General features: G+C 47.7%; 1 protein-coding gene across 8 annotated transcripts in view; it reads left to right on the forward strand.

Moving 5' to 3' along the window:
• ADGRB1 (adhesion G protein-coupled receptor B1) overlaps positions 1-16,380 on the forward strand; it is a 394,593-nt gene that overhangs the window by 282,987 nt on the left and 95,226 nt on the right. For all 8 annotated transcript variants that reach the window (XM_078392021.1, XM_078392023.1, XM_078392022.1 and 5 more), the window contains exon 18: positions 2,675-2,864. In XM_078392021.1, the coding sequence (XP_078248147.1) occupies positions 2,675-2,864 (190 nt within the window). The remainder of the gene's footprint in view (positions 1-2,674; positions 2,865-16,380) is intronic.

Here is a 16,380-nt window from a genome sequence, read left to right on the forward strand (position 1 = left end):
TCCAGACCCTCCCTCCCTCCCTCCCTCCCTCCCTCCCTCCCTCCCTCCCTCCTTCCTTCCTTCCTTCCTTCCTTCCTTCCTTCCTTCCTTCCTTCCTTCCTTCCTTCCTTCCTTCCTCCCTCCCTTCCTTCCTTCCTTCCTTCCTTCCTTCCTTCCTTCCTTCCATCCATCCATCCATCCATCCATCCATCCATCCATCCATCCACCCATCATCAGCTGTGTCCTTCCTTCCTTCCTTTCTTCCTTCCTTCCATCCACCCATCATCAGCTGTGTCTGTCCTTCCTTCCTTCCTTCCTTCCTTCCTTCCTTCCTTCCTTCCTTCCTTCCTTCCTTCCTTCCTTCCTTCCTTCCTTCCTTCCTTCCTTCCTTCCTCTCTCCCTCCCTCCCATTTTTGGCAGTGTGCTGTGCTCCTGAAAATGTGCAAGCCAGACGGCAGGGGTTTTAGGGAAAAAAACACAGGTGTGCCAGGGAAAATGTTAGAACAGATAGCTGCCGAATGGCTGTTGTTGTGAGTGTGAGATATTCTGGACGACGAGAATTCAGTGCCGGTGGAAAAGTTAAGAGTCCTATCTAAGGTTTCTCTCTATTGGCACACGTTTCTTGTTCAAAATAAGCGTTCACATGATAGCTCAGTGGTTGAGGTCTCTGGCCGTGGATCCAGAGGTTGGGAGTTCAATTCTCCACTGTGCTTCCTTGATGGGGCTGTACCCCATGATCCAAGGGGCCCCTTCCAGCTGTGCAGTTCTAAGATTAGCTCAAGGGTTCAGGTCTCTGGCTGTGGAACCAGATGTTGGGAGTTCAATTCCCGACTGGGCCTCCTTGACAGAAGCTAGACTCGATGATCCATAGGGTCCCCTTCCAGCCCTGCAGTTCTAAGAGGATGATGATGGTGATGGTGATGATGATAAAGATTAGCTCCTTTCCCTGAACAGAAGGAAACACTGGACAGGTGCGCTCAGCATGGAATGGATCCTATATGGCCGTCACATGCTCATAGGTCTTCTCCCCCCTTTGTCTATCCCTCGTGACCCAAGTTTCCTTGCTCGGGGAATTGAGAGTTGTGGGTCTGGAGAGAGGAGATTCCGCTCCACCCTAAAAAAAGCCTTCATCCCTGAAATGATCATTTCCCAAGAAAGATGGGAAGATTTGAGCGGTGAGCTTGAGGCAGTTCTCCCGGCGAAACACAAAGCTCACTTCACATAGGGCACCTCTTTGGTGCACCCCTGATGAACTTAGCGTGGCCATCGAAACCAGTGGCTCCCCAACCTTGAGCCTGCAGATGTTCTTGAGATGCCACTCCCAGAAGACTTCACTGGCCAGGACTTCTGGGAGTTGATGTCCAAGAACATCTGGCAACCCCAAGGTTTGGAATCCCTGATCCAAAGCATGCAATATGTTCCTGAGCCTGGCAGATGTTCTGTAAGACACATGTTCCATTCTTGCCAAAGAGCAAGGATCAAAAAAAGCAAGGATGCATGCCTCCTTGTTTCAAATAGAACTCAGTGGCTTCTTGCGCCAGTTTTTTCCCCCTCCCTGGCACCATGTGAAGAAGGGCCTCGGCTGCGCAATAGACGTAGGTGTGTGGACAGCTGTTCCTGAGGGTGCGAAAGCGAGCAAGTTTCTTTGTGTGTCTCGGGGAGGGTTTGTCATGGGTGGGAGGGACAGCTGTTGCTTGTGGAGAGGCCGATGTGTCAGTGTTGGGGCGTTTTGACATTCAGAGTGAGCATCTTCCTGAAAACACTCCCGAATGAGTGCGAATGTGTAATGGTGATCTTGTTGCCGGGGAGGAGAGAAGCGAGGGGCATTTCAGTTGTGGGGGGAAAGGGAATGTCCCCATGTCAGAGGAGGTGTTCCGTTGCATGGGTTGCCTGTGGCCCTTCCGAAGAGGACCTCGGCCGTCCTGAGTAGACTTTTGTCTAGAAGGGCGGGATATAAATCCAATAATAAATAAAAATAAATAAATAAATTTGAGGAGGAAGCCATCCTTGGAGGGGGAGAGTGTGCATTCATAAGATGTCCCAGGTGTCTATGAAGATTGTATGTGGCCATGCAGGCACAGAGGTGCCATGTGCACCCATGTGCATGCGCCTTAGGGTTAGGAAGAGTGAAGCCATTCCCCATAGCCTAGACCTTTGAGAGACAGAACGTATGTGGGCGAACAACCAGCCCGAGTTCTGACTTCTGGTCAGGAAGACTTTTGTAAGAGTGAGTGAAAGTGATAGGCGGGGTGGGGGACAGAAGACATTCTGGAGGGGGGAGGAGGAGGAGGAGGAGGAGGAACAGGTGTTTCAAGGGGGGTCTCCATGGGGCACAGGGAAAGGGAGATGACATGGGGTGGTGCTCCCTGACGGAGAGCGAGGGGTGATGTTCCAGGTGTGTGGGAAGGAGTTATGCGTGTTTCCATGTGTGTCATGCAAGGGGTGTCAAAAATGTGGGGAGGGGGGAGGGGGAAGGCTGATGCCTGCCTTAGGGATGGGGGGGGGAGTTGGTTGTTGCTGTGCTGTTTTCCTGTGACAATTTGTTGGTGATGCTTGTTTCCTTCTCTCCCTCCTGTCTTTCTCTCTCTCTCTCTCTCTCTCCCTGTGTATATGTGTGTGTGTGTCTCTCTCCCTCTCCCTCTGTCTCTCTTGCTCTCTCTGCACTGTGCTCCCCTCCTCTTCCCTCCCTTCACAGACTCTCCTCCTCCTCCTCCACCACTACCACCATCACCTCCTCGTCCTCCTCCTCCTCCTTCTCCTCGTCTCAGCTTGGTGCCTGGTCCTGGCGTGGCTGCCGAACGGTCCCGGTCGATCCTTTCCGAACTAAATGCCTCTGTGACCGAATCTCTACCTTCGCCATCTTAGCCCAGCTCAGTGCTGAAATGGTAAGTGCTGCCAAGCGAGCCTCTGAACCAGCAATGGAAGGAACCCTTGGCATATGCCGAGGAGGTGGAGAGAGAGAGAGAGAGAGAATGAGAGAGAATGAGAGAGAATGAGAGAGAGAGAGGAGCAAAGAAAAATTGTCCAGTGCTTGACATTTCAGTGTGACAGGCAATCGCCAGACTGGGTGTGTGTCTGGGTGTGCATGCATGTAGAACACAACTGTTTTGCATATATATATATATATATCCATATCTTATTTGTGTCTAGATGTATATTACACACAGCTATAGGCATTGCAGCGAGCACCAGAACGGTACAGCCGTTTTACATCTGTCTTTGAAAAAACGGGTGACCTAAATAATAAAGAAAAATCAATCAGCCAAGATTATTGCAGCGTTGAAAGCGGCATCGTTCCCTTTGATCGGCATCTCCCTGGACCCATCCTGTTTTTCCACCGGTATTGGTGGCCGGTCACCCCTTTCTGATCCCTTTTTCCTCATGTACGTAAAATGCAATTTGGGCCAAGTGCCTTTGGCTAAGGGTGATGGAGGAGACGGAGGGGGGGGTGGCTGCTTTGATTGCATTCGGGGCTCACAGGCCTTGCGTGGAGAGACATAATAGACATTATTCTTGAGAAGAATTGGGGAGGGGGAAGGAGATGGGGATTAGGTACCTAGTTGATCCTTCTGAGGAATGTTGGTGGTGCTTTAACTCTTTCTTGGCAGCTGATGCCCTTGATTTATCTCTAGCTGGATCCCCTCTCCTCCTCCAGGACCCTTCCTGGAAGCTGATTTTGTAATTCCAACGTGTCTGTGGTTTTGTTTCCGGCTACTTTGATGGCTCCTTGCTAGCAGGTCTTCGAAATGGGGTCAGAAGGGTGGAGTTGTGTTGGCGAATGCATTGCCTTGGATACGTTTGCAAAACCCAAAGAGATTCGTGGAAGGGGGGGAAATTAGCCAGATCGGAGAGGTTGAGAACCATTGTTGAAATCAACACCGGAAAAAGGAAAGAACAGTCAAGGGCCAATGTCCAGACAGAGGACAAGCTTGGGAGAAAGAGACCCATGTTTCACGAATTGTGTGTGAACTTTGCAAACAGAGAAAGAACGAAACTGCCATCTGTGATTTTGTGTTGTTGATTCCCAACCCTGTCCCCAAGTGTTTAGCTGGCTCTGCTTCCGGGTCCCTGGGGGAAATGGTCCCGCTGAAGGCAACTTATTACTCCCTACTGAACAGCTACCTATCCTTCCGGGCCTTAGGTCTTGAAGGACCCTTCTTGTTAACTCACTCCTTCTGCCTCCTTCTCTTGCTAGTGCATCTTCAGGAAGGGAGGGTAGCCGAAGAGAACGGAGGAGGGGGCGTGGATCAGGGGTTCCTGGGGAAGGCAGGTTTCCCAAGATGAAGGTTGGGTTTATTATTAGAAACACTAATGTATTTGGTCCAGTAGTTGCCATAGAAACATCTGTACTGGAGTGGCTTTACCGATGCAGCCTTGCCTGTGCTTGTCTGAGCCCAGGGCAGGCCAAAACCCTGAACCCCTTGCTTAGATCACAGCCCTTCCGGGAAGGAATAATGGTGCTGGAAATTTAGGGCTCAGAGGCAGAGTTCTTTTTACAGGTGATAGGGAGGGGGGCTTCTTTTTGGCTTGTTTCACCTGTGATGATGATAAGAATGTCATTGTTTCCCTGTCAACTTAGTGGGGGTGGTGGTGGTTTCTCCTTCTCGTTTTCTCTGGATGGATGCATGCATATCTCATTGTAGGCCTTAGAAGAAGTTGTTTTTCCACACAAGTGAGGATCATTCCCGTCTCTTCTAACCCTCATTTTATCCCCTCCTTTTTTCTATTCTGGTTGCATACATCCACAGCAATGAACTAGGCTTTACAGGAACAAGTATGTATCTCATACTTCTTCTTGTTGTTGTTTAGTCATTTAGTCGTGTCCGACTCTTCGTGACCCCACGGATCAGAGCCCGCCAGGCCCTCCTGCCTTCCACTGCCTCCCAGAGTTGGGTCAATTTCATTTTGGTCACTTCAATGACACTGTCTAGCCATCTTGTCCTCTGTTGTCCCCTTCTCCTCCTCTTGCCTTCACACTTTCCCAACGTCAGGGTCTTTTCCAGGGAGTCTTCTCTTCTCATGAGATGGCCAAAGGATTGGAGCCTCAGCTTCAGGACCTCTCCTTCCAGTGAGAGATCCATACGTCTTGAGCTGGCCCTATTTGCTTTAATGAAAGTCCTCCATTCAGACCACCCTCCTATGAAGGTGCCTTCCGTTTGAAGGCCTGTTCACTCCACATCCTGGTGAAGAACAACAAGGGGAAAGATCATGGGCCGTTAAGTTGGCCATCATCCTCAATGAACAACATCTGGATGCAGTAGTCACCAGATAGCTTGATCACTTGATCACGGTCCTCCTCGCTCAGGTCAAATACATTGTATTTTAAAAATTTAATCCGATTTTGCATCCGTACATTCTTGGATCTGAATTTGCACCTCGGCGTTGCTGCAACCCGCTTTATGTAAATTCTCCTATTTTGTCCTCTTTTTGAGGAGAGGAGGGAGCAACTGCCTGTGTCTTCCTTCCCCTTTCTTCTCGTTCAGTATGGCTTCATAAAAACTGGAAGGGTTTGTTTTCATTTCTGACTGTCAGGTTTTTTTTATGTGTGTGTGTGTGACATTTAAGCCCAGGGAAAACGTGGCATACCTTAACCATGGGCTGTGAAGACAACATGACTTCAGAAACTGGATTAAGAAATTGGCTTCTTTCAACAACCCCTCGTTCAAAATAGCCAGGGAAGCCAGGATGGCACTGAGGTGGTGGTGGCAACAGGAGCAGGGAGGCAGAGGTGATTGGGGGGGCGCGTGGGAAGGGGTCAGGAGGGCATTCCCTTTTTTGCCAAAGCAAGTGAAACGCCAAAGGGAAACAAGTTCGGCATTGTGTTTCGATTTGGCAAAACAGGATCCTTGAACAAGGTAGTGAAACGAACCACGAACCAGCCCCGTTTGCTGGGTTTTTTGGTTTGTGGTTAGTTTTCTGCCCATTTCTAGTTCTGATGTCATGTTAAGCCAGAGATGAGAAAACGGGAAGAATTTTTATCACTTGCCGTAGGATCCCACCAGAAGCCAGAGACCATGAACTGGGAACACAAAACCCAAAGTTTCTTGTTCCTATATTGATAAAACCAACTTGTCATAATCTCCTCTGACTGTTCTTTTTGTGCACTTTAGAAATGCACCGACCGAAATCCTGTTGCTTAGCAGAATAGATCATGCTAGAGTAGGGCCATTGAATCAGTGGGTATTTAGTGGGTCAATTCAACTCTTAAGTTCCGTTGATTCAAATGGGCCCCACTGCAACTTACTTTAGCATAGAAAAATCACCATTAGAGTAGGTCCATTTCAATCAAAAGAACTTACGGCACACCAAATCCCCACTCATTTAATAAGCCTACTCAGTGCAATATTTTATGTTTAGCAACAGGATCTGGGCCAATGGCTGCTGTAATTAAAGAGTTGGCCAAGGCATCAGGAGACCCTATGGATCTATGAAATCCCTACGGATCCATGAAATTCACCGAGGGGTCACATTCTCTTAGCTTGCACGGGTTGTTGGGAAGATATGGTGGGAAGGAGCAGAATCAAATATGACACCTTTTGCTCATTGGAGGAACGCAAACGTACTAGATAAAATATATATTTCCTTGTAGTCCCACAAATGCCTTGAGTGCTGACTGATAACTCGTGCATTTCTCTAAACGTCCACAACCCAAAGCAAAACTTCAGCGAGGCTGGCAGAAGCTGATGTTTTTGCCCCCTTTCTGTGGACAGCCACTCAAGAGCCCATGTTGTGAGGTACCTGTTTCTCATACGAATTTGGAAATGACTCACACACAGTGTGATTTGATGCACGCACAAGAAAAACATGGTAAACAGCTGTGGCAAAGTGGTGAGGCGCCAGGCGCAGGCCAGGCATGCTCACTCACCTGACATCCCTTCAATTAGCTGTAATCAGCTACTGCTAACTAGCTCTATGGCCAGTTGATTTAGGTCTCTGGCTGCAGAGCCAGAGGTTGGGAGTTTGATTCCCCAGTGGTGCCACCCGGGAGAAGAGCCAGCCTGGGGGGCCCTGGGCCAGCTGCAGAGCCCCAGGGCACCCCCAAAAGAAGGGTAGGGTCAACTACTTCTGAGGATTCTCCACTTGAAAAGGGTCACCATAAGTCAGAATTGTCTTGACTGAATTCGCCACAAGAAAAAGCCACATGACTCCTTTGGAACACATGTAAACTCACAGCAGTTTTTGCTTGCTTGCTTTGTTTTTTTTTATCCTTTGTGTTTTCCAATGTACGACAAAGAGGAGTACTTGTGTGTAGGTTTGGGTGTGTTTCGACAGTGTGCGGTTGAAAATGTAGCATGTGAACATAAACTATGAAACATACTTCTCTTTGGAACCATGTCTATTACAGAAGCACAACGGCTAGAGATGAAGGCTTACATATGGATCTGTGGGCAAAATCCTGTTGTGTTGTCATGAGGGGGGACTTTATATAGTCAGAGGCGAATGTGAACCATGAGGAGGCTCAGAACTTAAAAGGTGGGAGGGGAAATAGGGACATTTCAATTCATTTAAATTAAAAAAAATTGTTGCTGGGTCCAGTTTACACAACAGGATTTTGTGTGATCTGTTGCACTGTGGAGGGTTTAAATTTTGTGGATCTTCTATATATCAGGGAGCTTGTGATTCTGGGGCACGTCTGTCTTATGTGTCTTGATGAATTTGACTAGTAATCCATGCATTCCTCTGGATTTGATTCTTATTGGAGTTTTTGTGGTCAAATGTCAGCCTAATATCACGGCCTGCCAAGCAACAGAGCAGTGGTAAAAAGACTTTAGCATTCAGGAAGTTACAGCCCTGTGGAAAATGGAGGAAGTTTGTTTGCCACTAATTGTGGGGCTAGGGTTGTCTGTGCGCAAGCTGATCAGTATTCCAGTCCTCATTCACGGTTGGTTTCAGCTAGCCTTTGATGTTTGCTGAGAGCAAGAGAGGGACTGCGATGGAGTGGATGGACCCGTGGCCTGATCCACTCCTGATGTGGCAGGTGAGGAAGTCCAGACCTGCAAGAAAAGCCCTGCGCTCCGGCCAAACACCATCAGAAGTGAGACAGGCTTTCTTGGTGGCTGCTCTTCAGATGTTTAACAAGATGAGAAGCAAAGCAAAGTTGGGATGCGGCTACTTGGGGGAGCCATATTGTTCTGATTTGGAAGGATTTGTTTTCGCTGCGAGTTGATTCGTAGCCTGGGTTGCATTTGAAATCGCAGTTAGTGCTCACACAAGAGCTGCAGATTGATAAGAACATAATAAGAGCCCTGCAGGATCAGGCCATGGGTCCATCTAGTCCAGCACCCTGTATCTCACCGTGGCCCCACCAGATCCCTCGGGAAGCCCACGAGACCACGAGATACCTGTCTCCTGATACCCCTCCCTTGCATCTGCCATTTTGATTCAGGAATTCACTCTTGGGATAGGATGCAAGTCACATTCCAACCTACGGCCTCTCCTTCTTTCATTCCTTCCCGGTTCTGCCTCTGCTGATCCGACGGTTTGCTCTGAAGACACTTTCAAGTAACGCATGCTGGAATTGCCTCATCTTTGATCCTAGTTTATCATGCCAACAATTTAAAACCATATGCTACCAGAGATGAGGTAATTCCTGCATGTGTTACTTGGAAGTAGGGGGAAAAGAGTAACAGGTGAGAAGGGGGAGGTGGTGATTCCCTGTTACAGAATCATTATGTTGTATTTTGCAAAATTGCTGGCCTCAAACTTTTTAATGTTCTGCCCTCTTGGACTGTGAAATACCTTTCCGTGTTGTTTTTCTGTAGAAAAGTATTTGAGAAATACAGCCTGAAGCTTTAAATGAGAAAGTGGCTTCACAGCAATCCATTAAAGGAACAGCAGAGGCAGGACCAATTTCAGACCTGTTGATTGAATAATTAACAGCACTAAGCTTTTGTTTCACAACAAAAGGGCCTTCCCAGAGGATCTGAAGCTTATTGTCTTTGACAAGATTCCAGACTAGCACCTGAACCCCAACATCAAAATGATGGTGTTTTGCTCTTGCATGTCCAGACATCACACCCCAAGTATTATGTTATTGAAACACCACCTACAGACACCTCCCCTGTCTTTACAAGAACTGATAGCTCAGTGGTTTAGGTGTCTGTCTGTGGAGTTCGGTTTCCTCTGTGCCTCCTACAAGAAGAGCCAACCTGTGTGACCTTGGGCAAGCTGTAGAAAGGAATGATTAAACCACTTCTAAGTATTATCTATCTGGAAAAGCCCTGGAAAGGGTCGCCATAAGTCAGACTTGACTTGACAACACAGGGTTTTCTAGATAAAGAGTGCTCAGAAATGGTCATGATCCCCTTCTTCTGGGGGGGGGGGGCTATCTGGGACTCTCCAGCTTGCCCAAGGCCACACGGGCTGGTTCTATTTCCAGGTAGCGCAATTGGGGAATCGAACTCTCTGCCTTTGCCTTTGCAGCCCAGGGATCCATGAGTGATCCACCCACCCACTAATGCAAGAATACAGTCCATGCAGTCCAGATGTGGGATGGGTCAACCCCCCAGTTGTTGTTGGACTACAACTGTTCCTCTCTAACAGAGCCAGTCGGGTGTGACAAGGAGAGCAGGAGTTCTGTGGCATCTAGAAGACCACATGTTCTTCGACTCCTGCCCGTCTGTGGTGTAGGGTTTTTTTTGCGCTTCTGAAGTCCTCACCCCTCCTCCTGTTAATGAGACCTCCAGGGGTGTGCAAAAACAAAAAGTGTGCATTTGGAAAATGGAAACGATGCACATCTTAGTCACAGAAGGAAAACACCCACTTTAATTGGGCGCACCTGAAGGATAGGTGTTGACGAGCACACTCCTTTTCACATTCTCATGTCCTTTGGCATCTCCAGGAATCGACTGAGTGTGTTAATGTTTTTTGGAGGGAGGGGGAGATCTGCCTCATCCCTTCTCAAGCACTGTGCAGAGACGGCTCTCTTTCCCTTCCTCCTCACTTCACCCTCACGATCATCCTGTGAGGTAGCTCAGGCGCCAGGAGAGTGGCCAGCACAAGGTCACCCCATGGACCTCCGTGGCTGAGGAGGTCTCAGAAAGCAAGCCTCATTCTGTGATGTCGTGGATGATTATTTTTTTTTAGCCCCACGCTGGCACATTCGGGAAAGGCTGACTCCATTTCAGAATGCCAGTGGAGGCATCACGTGCTTGACGTCCTCCCCCCCTCTCCACTCTTCTTCCATTCGTAGGTGCGCAGTTTTCTTCACGACTGGCCTCCCAATTAGCTGGGCTTTTAAGACCGTTCGTAGAGAATTTCTCAGAGGGGGAAAAAAGCCTCAGGGCGTCTCCGAGCTTTTCTGTGCAGGAGCTCAGAAAAACAAAAAGAACGGCTTTCCCTGCCAGTTTCACACACACGCACACACAGAGGCACACGCACATGCAGTCCTGCAAAAATGTGTCCTTGTGGCAGGGTGGCGGGACTAGAAGGGTGGCGTGAAAAGCTTCGGCGGTGGAGGCAGCGTGGACCTCTCTGCCCGCTCCGGGTGCTTCTCAGCACACTCTGGCTTGCTGCTCTCCAAGCTGTGGAGCCAGAGGTTGGGGGTTCGATTCCCCACGGTGCCTTCCTGATAGAGGCAGGATTTGGTGATCCATAAGGTTCCTTCCAGCTCTGCAGTTCTGAGAGGATGGTGATGATGATGATAAACTGGGGAAGTTTATTGCTTATCCTCCCCCCACAAACATTCCAATGTCCAGGGTGATCGCTACATTCATTTCCAGGGACCCATTTTATGGCCAAACTGTGACTGTAATCCTCTTAACCCATTTGCGAGAGGAAAGGCATAAAATAGGGATGGGAGGTTTTTTTAACTACAAATCCCATATGTCTCCATTCTGGAAGTTCTACCTGAAAAACAAACACCTCACAGAGACCTCAATGTGGCTCGCCTGGGAGAAAGGCCTCCGTTGGAAGGCTTTGAAGCCTAGCTAGGCCTAGCTTCCTATTCAGAAAGAAAGCTCCCAGCTAGCACTGGGGCAGGAACAGGAAGTTTAAGCAAAGCTAGGCCAAGCTCAGCCTTCAAGCTTCCCAGTGAAGGCCTTTCTTTCAGTTGAGCCACACTCTGTCTGTCAGATAGAAGTCCCGGCATGGAGAATTATGGGGACTGTATAGCAAAAAGAATCAGAAAAATCCTTTCCTTCTGCCTCATATTTAGCCCATTGCTCGTCAGCAAATAAATAGGTGCTGCTGTGACTCTCAAGCATGTGTGCGCCTTGAAAGAGAAAAGGACTGAGTGTGTCGCCTTTTCTTGCACTAAGCAACAGACTTCCAGCCTGTATGTCACACAGAGAGCATGACATTAGAAGGAGGTCATCCGTTAGTGCTCCACATATGCAACTGAGACAGGCCTTCGTACTGGAGTGGTTGTCCTTGCACCCGAGGCTTGCTTACCTCCAAAGGGCCAGTCACAAAACAAAGCAAGCCAATTTGCAAATTATGTGAAGTGTGAAAAGCTCCTGATGTGGCCACCAGATGCTTTCACTGTTAAGCTGATTAGTTCTTGCAATGGTGCACTGTAACATATAGCTCGTTCCTTTGTTTGTAGCCAAAAAACAAATCTAGTAGTTCTAGTAGTACCTTGATGGTTGTTGTAGGTTTTTCAGGGCCTTTGGCCATGTTCTGAAGGTTGTTCTTCCTAACATACCTTGATGACTAACAGGTTTTGTGTTTCTTTGTTTGGTTTGGTTTGGGGTGCATAGATTTCATGGACTGCAGCCCAAAGAAGGCAACTAATCCAGTTTTGTGGGGGTGGGACATCTGCGCTTCAGCTGATTCCAAACCTCACAGCTGTTTTCCAAGAGGCTGAACCCAGTCCCCAAAACAGGGCCAGCATCTTGGATTTAAAGTTTGAACTAAAACACAGAGTGGATTCGCCTCCTTCTTCCAACTCTAAGTTACCTGCCTACATTACTGTAGCCCAGTTCTCATGTGGAGGCAACTCTCTGCAGTAGAAAAGATGGTGTGCCAACATGGATGTGCAGGGCATTCAGCACTGCTCTCTAACAGGCGTGGGGATTTCGGGATTTTTTTTTTGGACTACAGATCCCATAATTCTCCATTCTGGGAGTTCATTCTGACATGAGGACACCTAACAACACCTAAATGCAACTCACTTGCAAGAAATTCCTAAGCTGGAGGGCTTTTTTCGTGTGTGCCTAGCTAGGCCTAGCTCTGACTGGCTTCCTGTTCAAAAAGGAAGCTCACAGCTTGCAGTAAGTCAGCTTCCTTTCTGCACAGGAAGCCAGTCAGAGCTAGGCCTAGCTAAGCAAAAAAAAAGCCCTCAGGCATTTCCTCTGGGTAAGCCACATTTAGGTATCTGCGGGGAGAGAGAGAGAGAGAGAGAGAGAGAGAGAGAGCATCTCAAAATCCCATGCCTACTCTGCTGTGGCCAGCAGTATTTGGTGTGTGAAACATTCAAACACACAATTATACAGTGGTGCCTCGCATAACGAGCGCACCGTTTAACAATTAATCCGCATAGCGATCTATTTTTTTAGATCGCTAATGCGATCACATTGCGATGTTTTAATGGGTAAAACATCGCATTGCGATGATCGGTAAGCGTTTCGCTTATCGATCTTCGCATTGCGATGTTCCTAAAACAGCTGATCGGCCGTTCCAAAATGGCCGCCAAGTGCCCAAAATGGCCGTCGCAACCATTTTCGCACCCTGCCCTCGCTTACCGAGGGCGCGAAAATGGCGGCGCTATGGAGGAACTTTACTGAATGGTGAGTTTGGGCCCCATAGGAACGCATTAAACAAAGTTTAATGCGTTCCTATGGCTTTTTCAGTTCCGTTTAGCGATGTTTCCTCATAGCGACGATTAATCAGGAACGGATTAATGTCGCTATGCAGGGCACCACTGTATTATACATCTTCTGGGAGAGTATCACAGGCTGATCCCATGAGTGTGAAAGGCTGTGAAAGATAAATCAAACAGCATCTTCACAACTGGAACTAAAATCTCTGTTTAAAGGAGATTTGATAAATTTCAACAGAATTAATTTCTGTGTCAGCACATTTAAGGATCTGCACCTCTTCCATGGGCTGCAAGAAGTTCAATTGGATGGATTGGGACTGGTGAACCAGGTTGCCAATGAACAGCTCAGCTAGAGGCTTCGCACTGTATCAGTGGGAGAGATCGTGTCTTCTCTTCCCAGACCCGTATACCCCGACCCTTTTCCCACCAGTTTTTGTTCCCGGGTGCCTGTTTGCCAGAATAGTGTTGGAAAGGGGTAGTGTAGAACAGCCACCCTGCAGAAGTTAGCAGTAGCCACGATGCATGTGTGTGTTTTGAAAGTCTCATTGAGCCCTCAAGTCTCCAGGTCATCCCTTTCACTTTGTCCGTAGCCAGATTTGTGTAACTCTTGGTGCTTTGTCCAAGGGGATGTGGTGGTGCTGCGGGTTAAACCGCAGAAGCCTCTGTGCTGCAGGGTCAGAATACCAAGCAGTCGTAAGATCAAATCCACGCGACGGAGTGAGCGCCCGTCGCTTGTCCCAGCTCCCGCCAACCTAGCCGTTCGAAAGCATGCAGATGCGAGTAGATGTATAGGTACCACCTTGGTGGGAAGGTCACGCCGTTCTGTGTCTAGTCGCGCTGGCCACGTGACCACAGAAACTGTCTTTGGACAAATGCTGGCTCTACGGCTTTGAAACTGGGATGAGCACCACACTCTAGAGTCAGACATGGCTGGACTAAATGTCAAGGGTACCGTTACCTGATGCTTTGTCCAGATTTAGGGAGCTAAGCTGCCAGCATCAGGTGGAGGGAAGCTATCCATCTTTCCACTTCCATATTTTCAGAGGCTGAGTTATGGTTTTCAGGGAAATCCCGACACGGCGACACTCAATTCATCTCGTGGTGTGCCATAAGAATGTAAGGGGTCTTCACAAATGCCTTCAAAGAGTATCACAACCAATCAAGAAGTTAACTAAAAAAAATAGTCTAGCACTGTGAGATATTTTGCTCCTGCAGAAGAGAATACTTTTGAATACTTTGTATTCTCGAAGAATTTCACGGCCGGGATCTGATGGTTGTTGTGGGTTTTTCGGGTTCTTTGGCTGGCCACAACAACCCACAACAACCATCTTTCAGTACTTTACTTGCCTTTCTGTGCTATCTGTGAAATCATGGAAAAGACCTTCTCCTGAGTACCCCACCTTGCCTGCAAAGGAGCTGGATAAAGACCACTTCCTTCCTCTTGCTTTTCTCCACTCTTCTCCTGAATGTGGATGCCACCATGGTCTACCTTGATTTAGATGCAGCAGCTCTACACAATTATGTTGTGCTTGATCCAAACTTATCCTTTCCCTGCATTTTTCTGCCAGTAAATCCTTCCCCTTTTCATAGAATCATAGAAAAGTCAAGTTGGAAGGGACCTGCAAGGCCATCAAGTCCAACCCCCTGCTCAAGACAGGAATACATTTTGTCCCTTTCATTTTCTGCCCAGCTGTAACAACCCATGCTTTATCCTTCCTGTTTGAGCAGAGTGCCCTCTTAAGCTTTGTGTGTTTTAAATGTCAGGATCCCTCGGTCTTTTATGCATTCACATCAGCACTTCTTTGCTAGTCATCCTCTCAACCCAAGAAATCCCTTGCTATCCATGGTTCTATGATGTACAGTAGAACTGAGAATGCATAGCACCCATCCTCATTTTTGATTGGTTAAGGTTGGTGAACTTTTCATCACATTATTAAAGAAGCTGCTCTGGGCCATCTCTGGAACTCCGGAAATAAGATCTATGGCCGTGGTCAAGTCATACCCTCTATACAGGGAGCAGTTCACAACTATGGTCAGTCAATGTAGATCTTAGTGCACTGGCCAATAAATAAATGTCATCTTGTGAGGGCAGAATCTACCAGGCCATCCCCAGGTTTCTCTTGGTATTCTTTGCCAACTCACTGCCTTCGGAGCACCAGATTCCATGCTCGAATGATGTGCTTGTCATTTCTTCTGTGAGGACCAGTCAGTTGGAATTCCACCCCTGTCTCAAGCACGCTGCCTCTGCGGTCCCTGTAAAGGAGCGTCCTGCGGTTCGGAGTCTAGGCTGTGCTTCTCTGTGCATTGATTAATGCACCCCAGTAGTAATTAGCTTCCTAGGCTGTCAACGTGTCAGACCACATCGATTTCATTCAGGCCTTGTTAATTTTTCCTCCCACTGGCAATTTCACCCCAGTGGCCACCTTTGCCCGTGACAACTGAGCAGGAAACCGCCTCTCAATGAGAGGTGGGAAGTGGAGCTAGTTCACTCTCAGTCACCAGCAAGTTTACAGCGCAACGCTTCTGGAAGTGAAGGACTGGCCAGCTGCCCACTTGAGTCTACTTGTGCTGCTTTTCCACTCTTTCTGTGTCCACCCCCATTACTTTTTAACATTTACACAAATGATCAACTGATGTCCTCTATGATGACGGCCTTGCCTTGACAGTCCAGGGGGAAACCTTTGGGGCCATTAAGCATCAGTTAACCTCTGCATTAGAAGATATTTCCTCATATTATATAAAAAATGTCTAAACACCAAGCAGAAAATTGCTGCCACATATAACATACTTAGGACCGGCTGGGTCAGACTGGTATGCATACTTGCATACAATAAGATCAACAGCTTTGTCCCTGTGCTACTGGGCAGCAGAATATGCTAGTGTCATATGGTACAAATCAGCACATGCCAAATATAAATGGATGTATCTCTTAATGAATCATGCAGGATGATTATTAGCTGCCTGAAACCTACCAAACCATTGCAAAAGTCCATTATTTGGATGGCCTTGCTTCCCTGGAAAAAGTTACATTGACAGATACTAGCAAATAATGAATGAAATAATACAGAATGAAATAAGATAATACAGTCCCAAACCCATCCCTTTCATAGAGACCAACCCCCTAGATGATGGCTAAAATTGAGGAAAGGTCTTCTGCACATCTCTGAACCTCTAGATATTAAACCAGAAGAGACTAGGCTAAATCTATGGAGATGACCTAGATCACTGGTTCTTAACCTTGGGTTACTCAGGAGTTTTGGACTGCAACTCCCAGAAGCCTTCACCACCAACTGTGCTGGCTGGGGTTTCTGGGAGTTGCAGTTCAAAAACATCCGAGTAACAAAGGTTAAGAACCACTGACCTAGATAATGATTGTGGTCAAAAATGGTCTAATCATCTTAACATTTAAACTTATTTTCAGTTTTATCTATACAGTGGTGCCTCGCCTGATGACGTTAATCCATTCCAGCAAAGTCGCTGTAGAGCAAAATCATCATCAAGCAAAATAAAAAAGCCTATTGAAATGCATTGAAAACCGTTCAGTACGTTCCAATGGGCGAAATACCTGCTCGTCCAGCGAAGATCCTCCACAGGGCAGCCATTTTCTGCTCCCTGTATAGCAAAAAATCTGTCCTAAAAAC

Source organism: Pogona vitticeps, chromosome 4 (assembly GCF_051106095.1).
Source record: "Pogona vitticeps strain Pit_001003342236 chromosome 4, PviZW2.1, whole genome shotgun sequence".
Taxonomy (NCBI): Eukaryota; Metazoa; Chordata; class Lepidosauria; order Squamata; family Agamidae; genus Pogona; species Pogona vitticeps.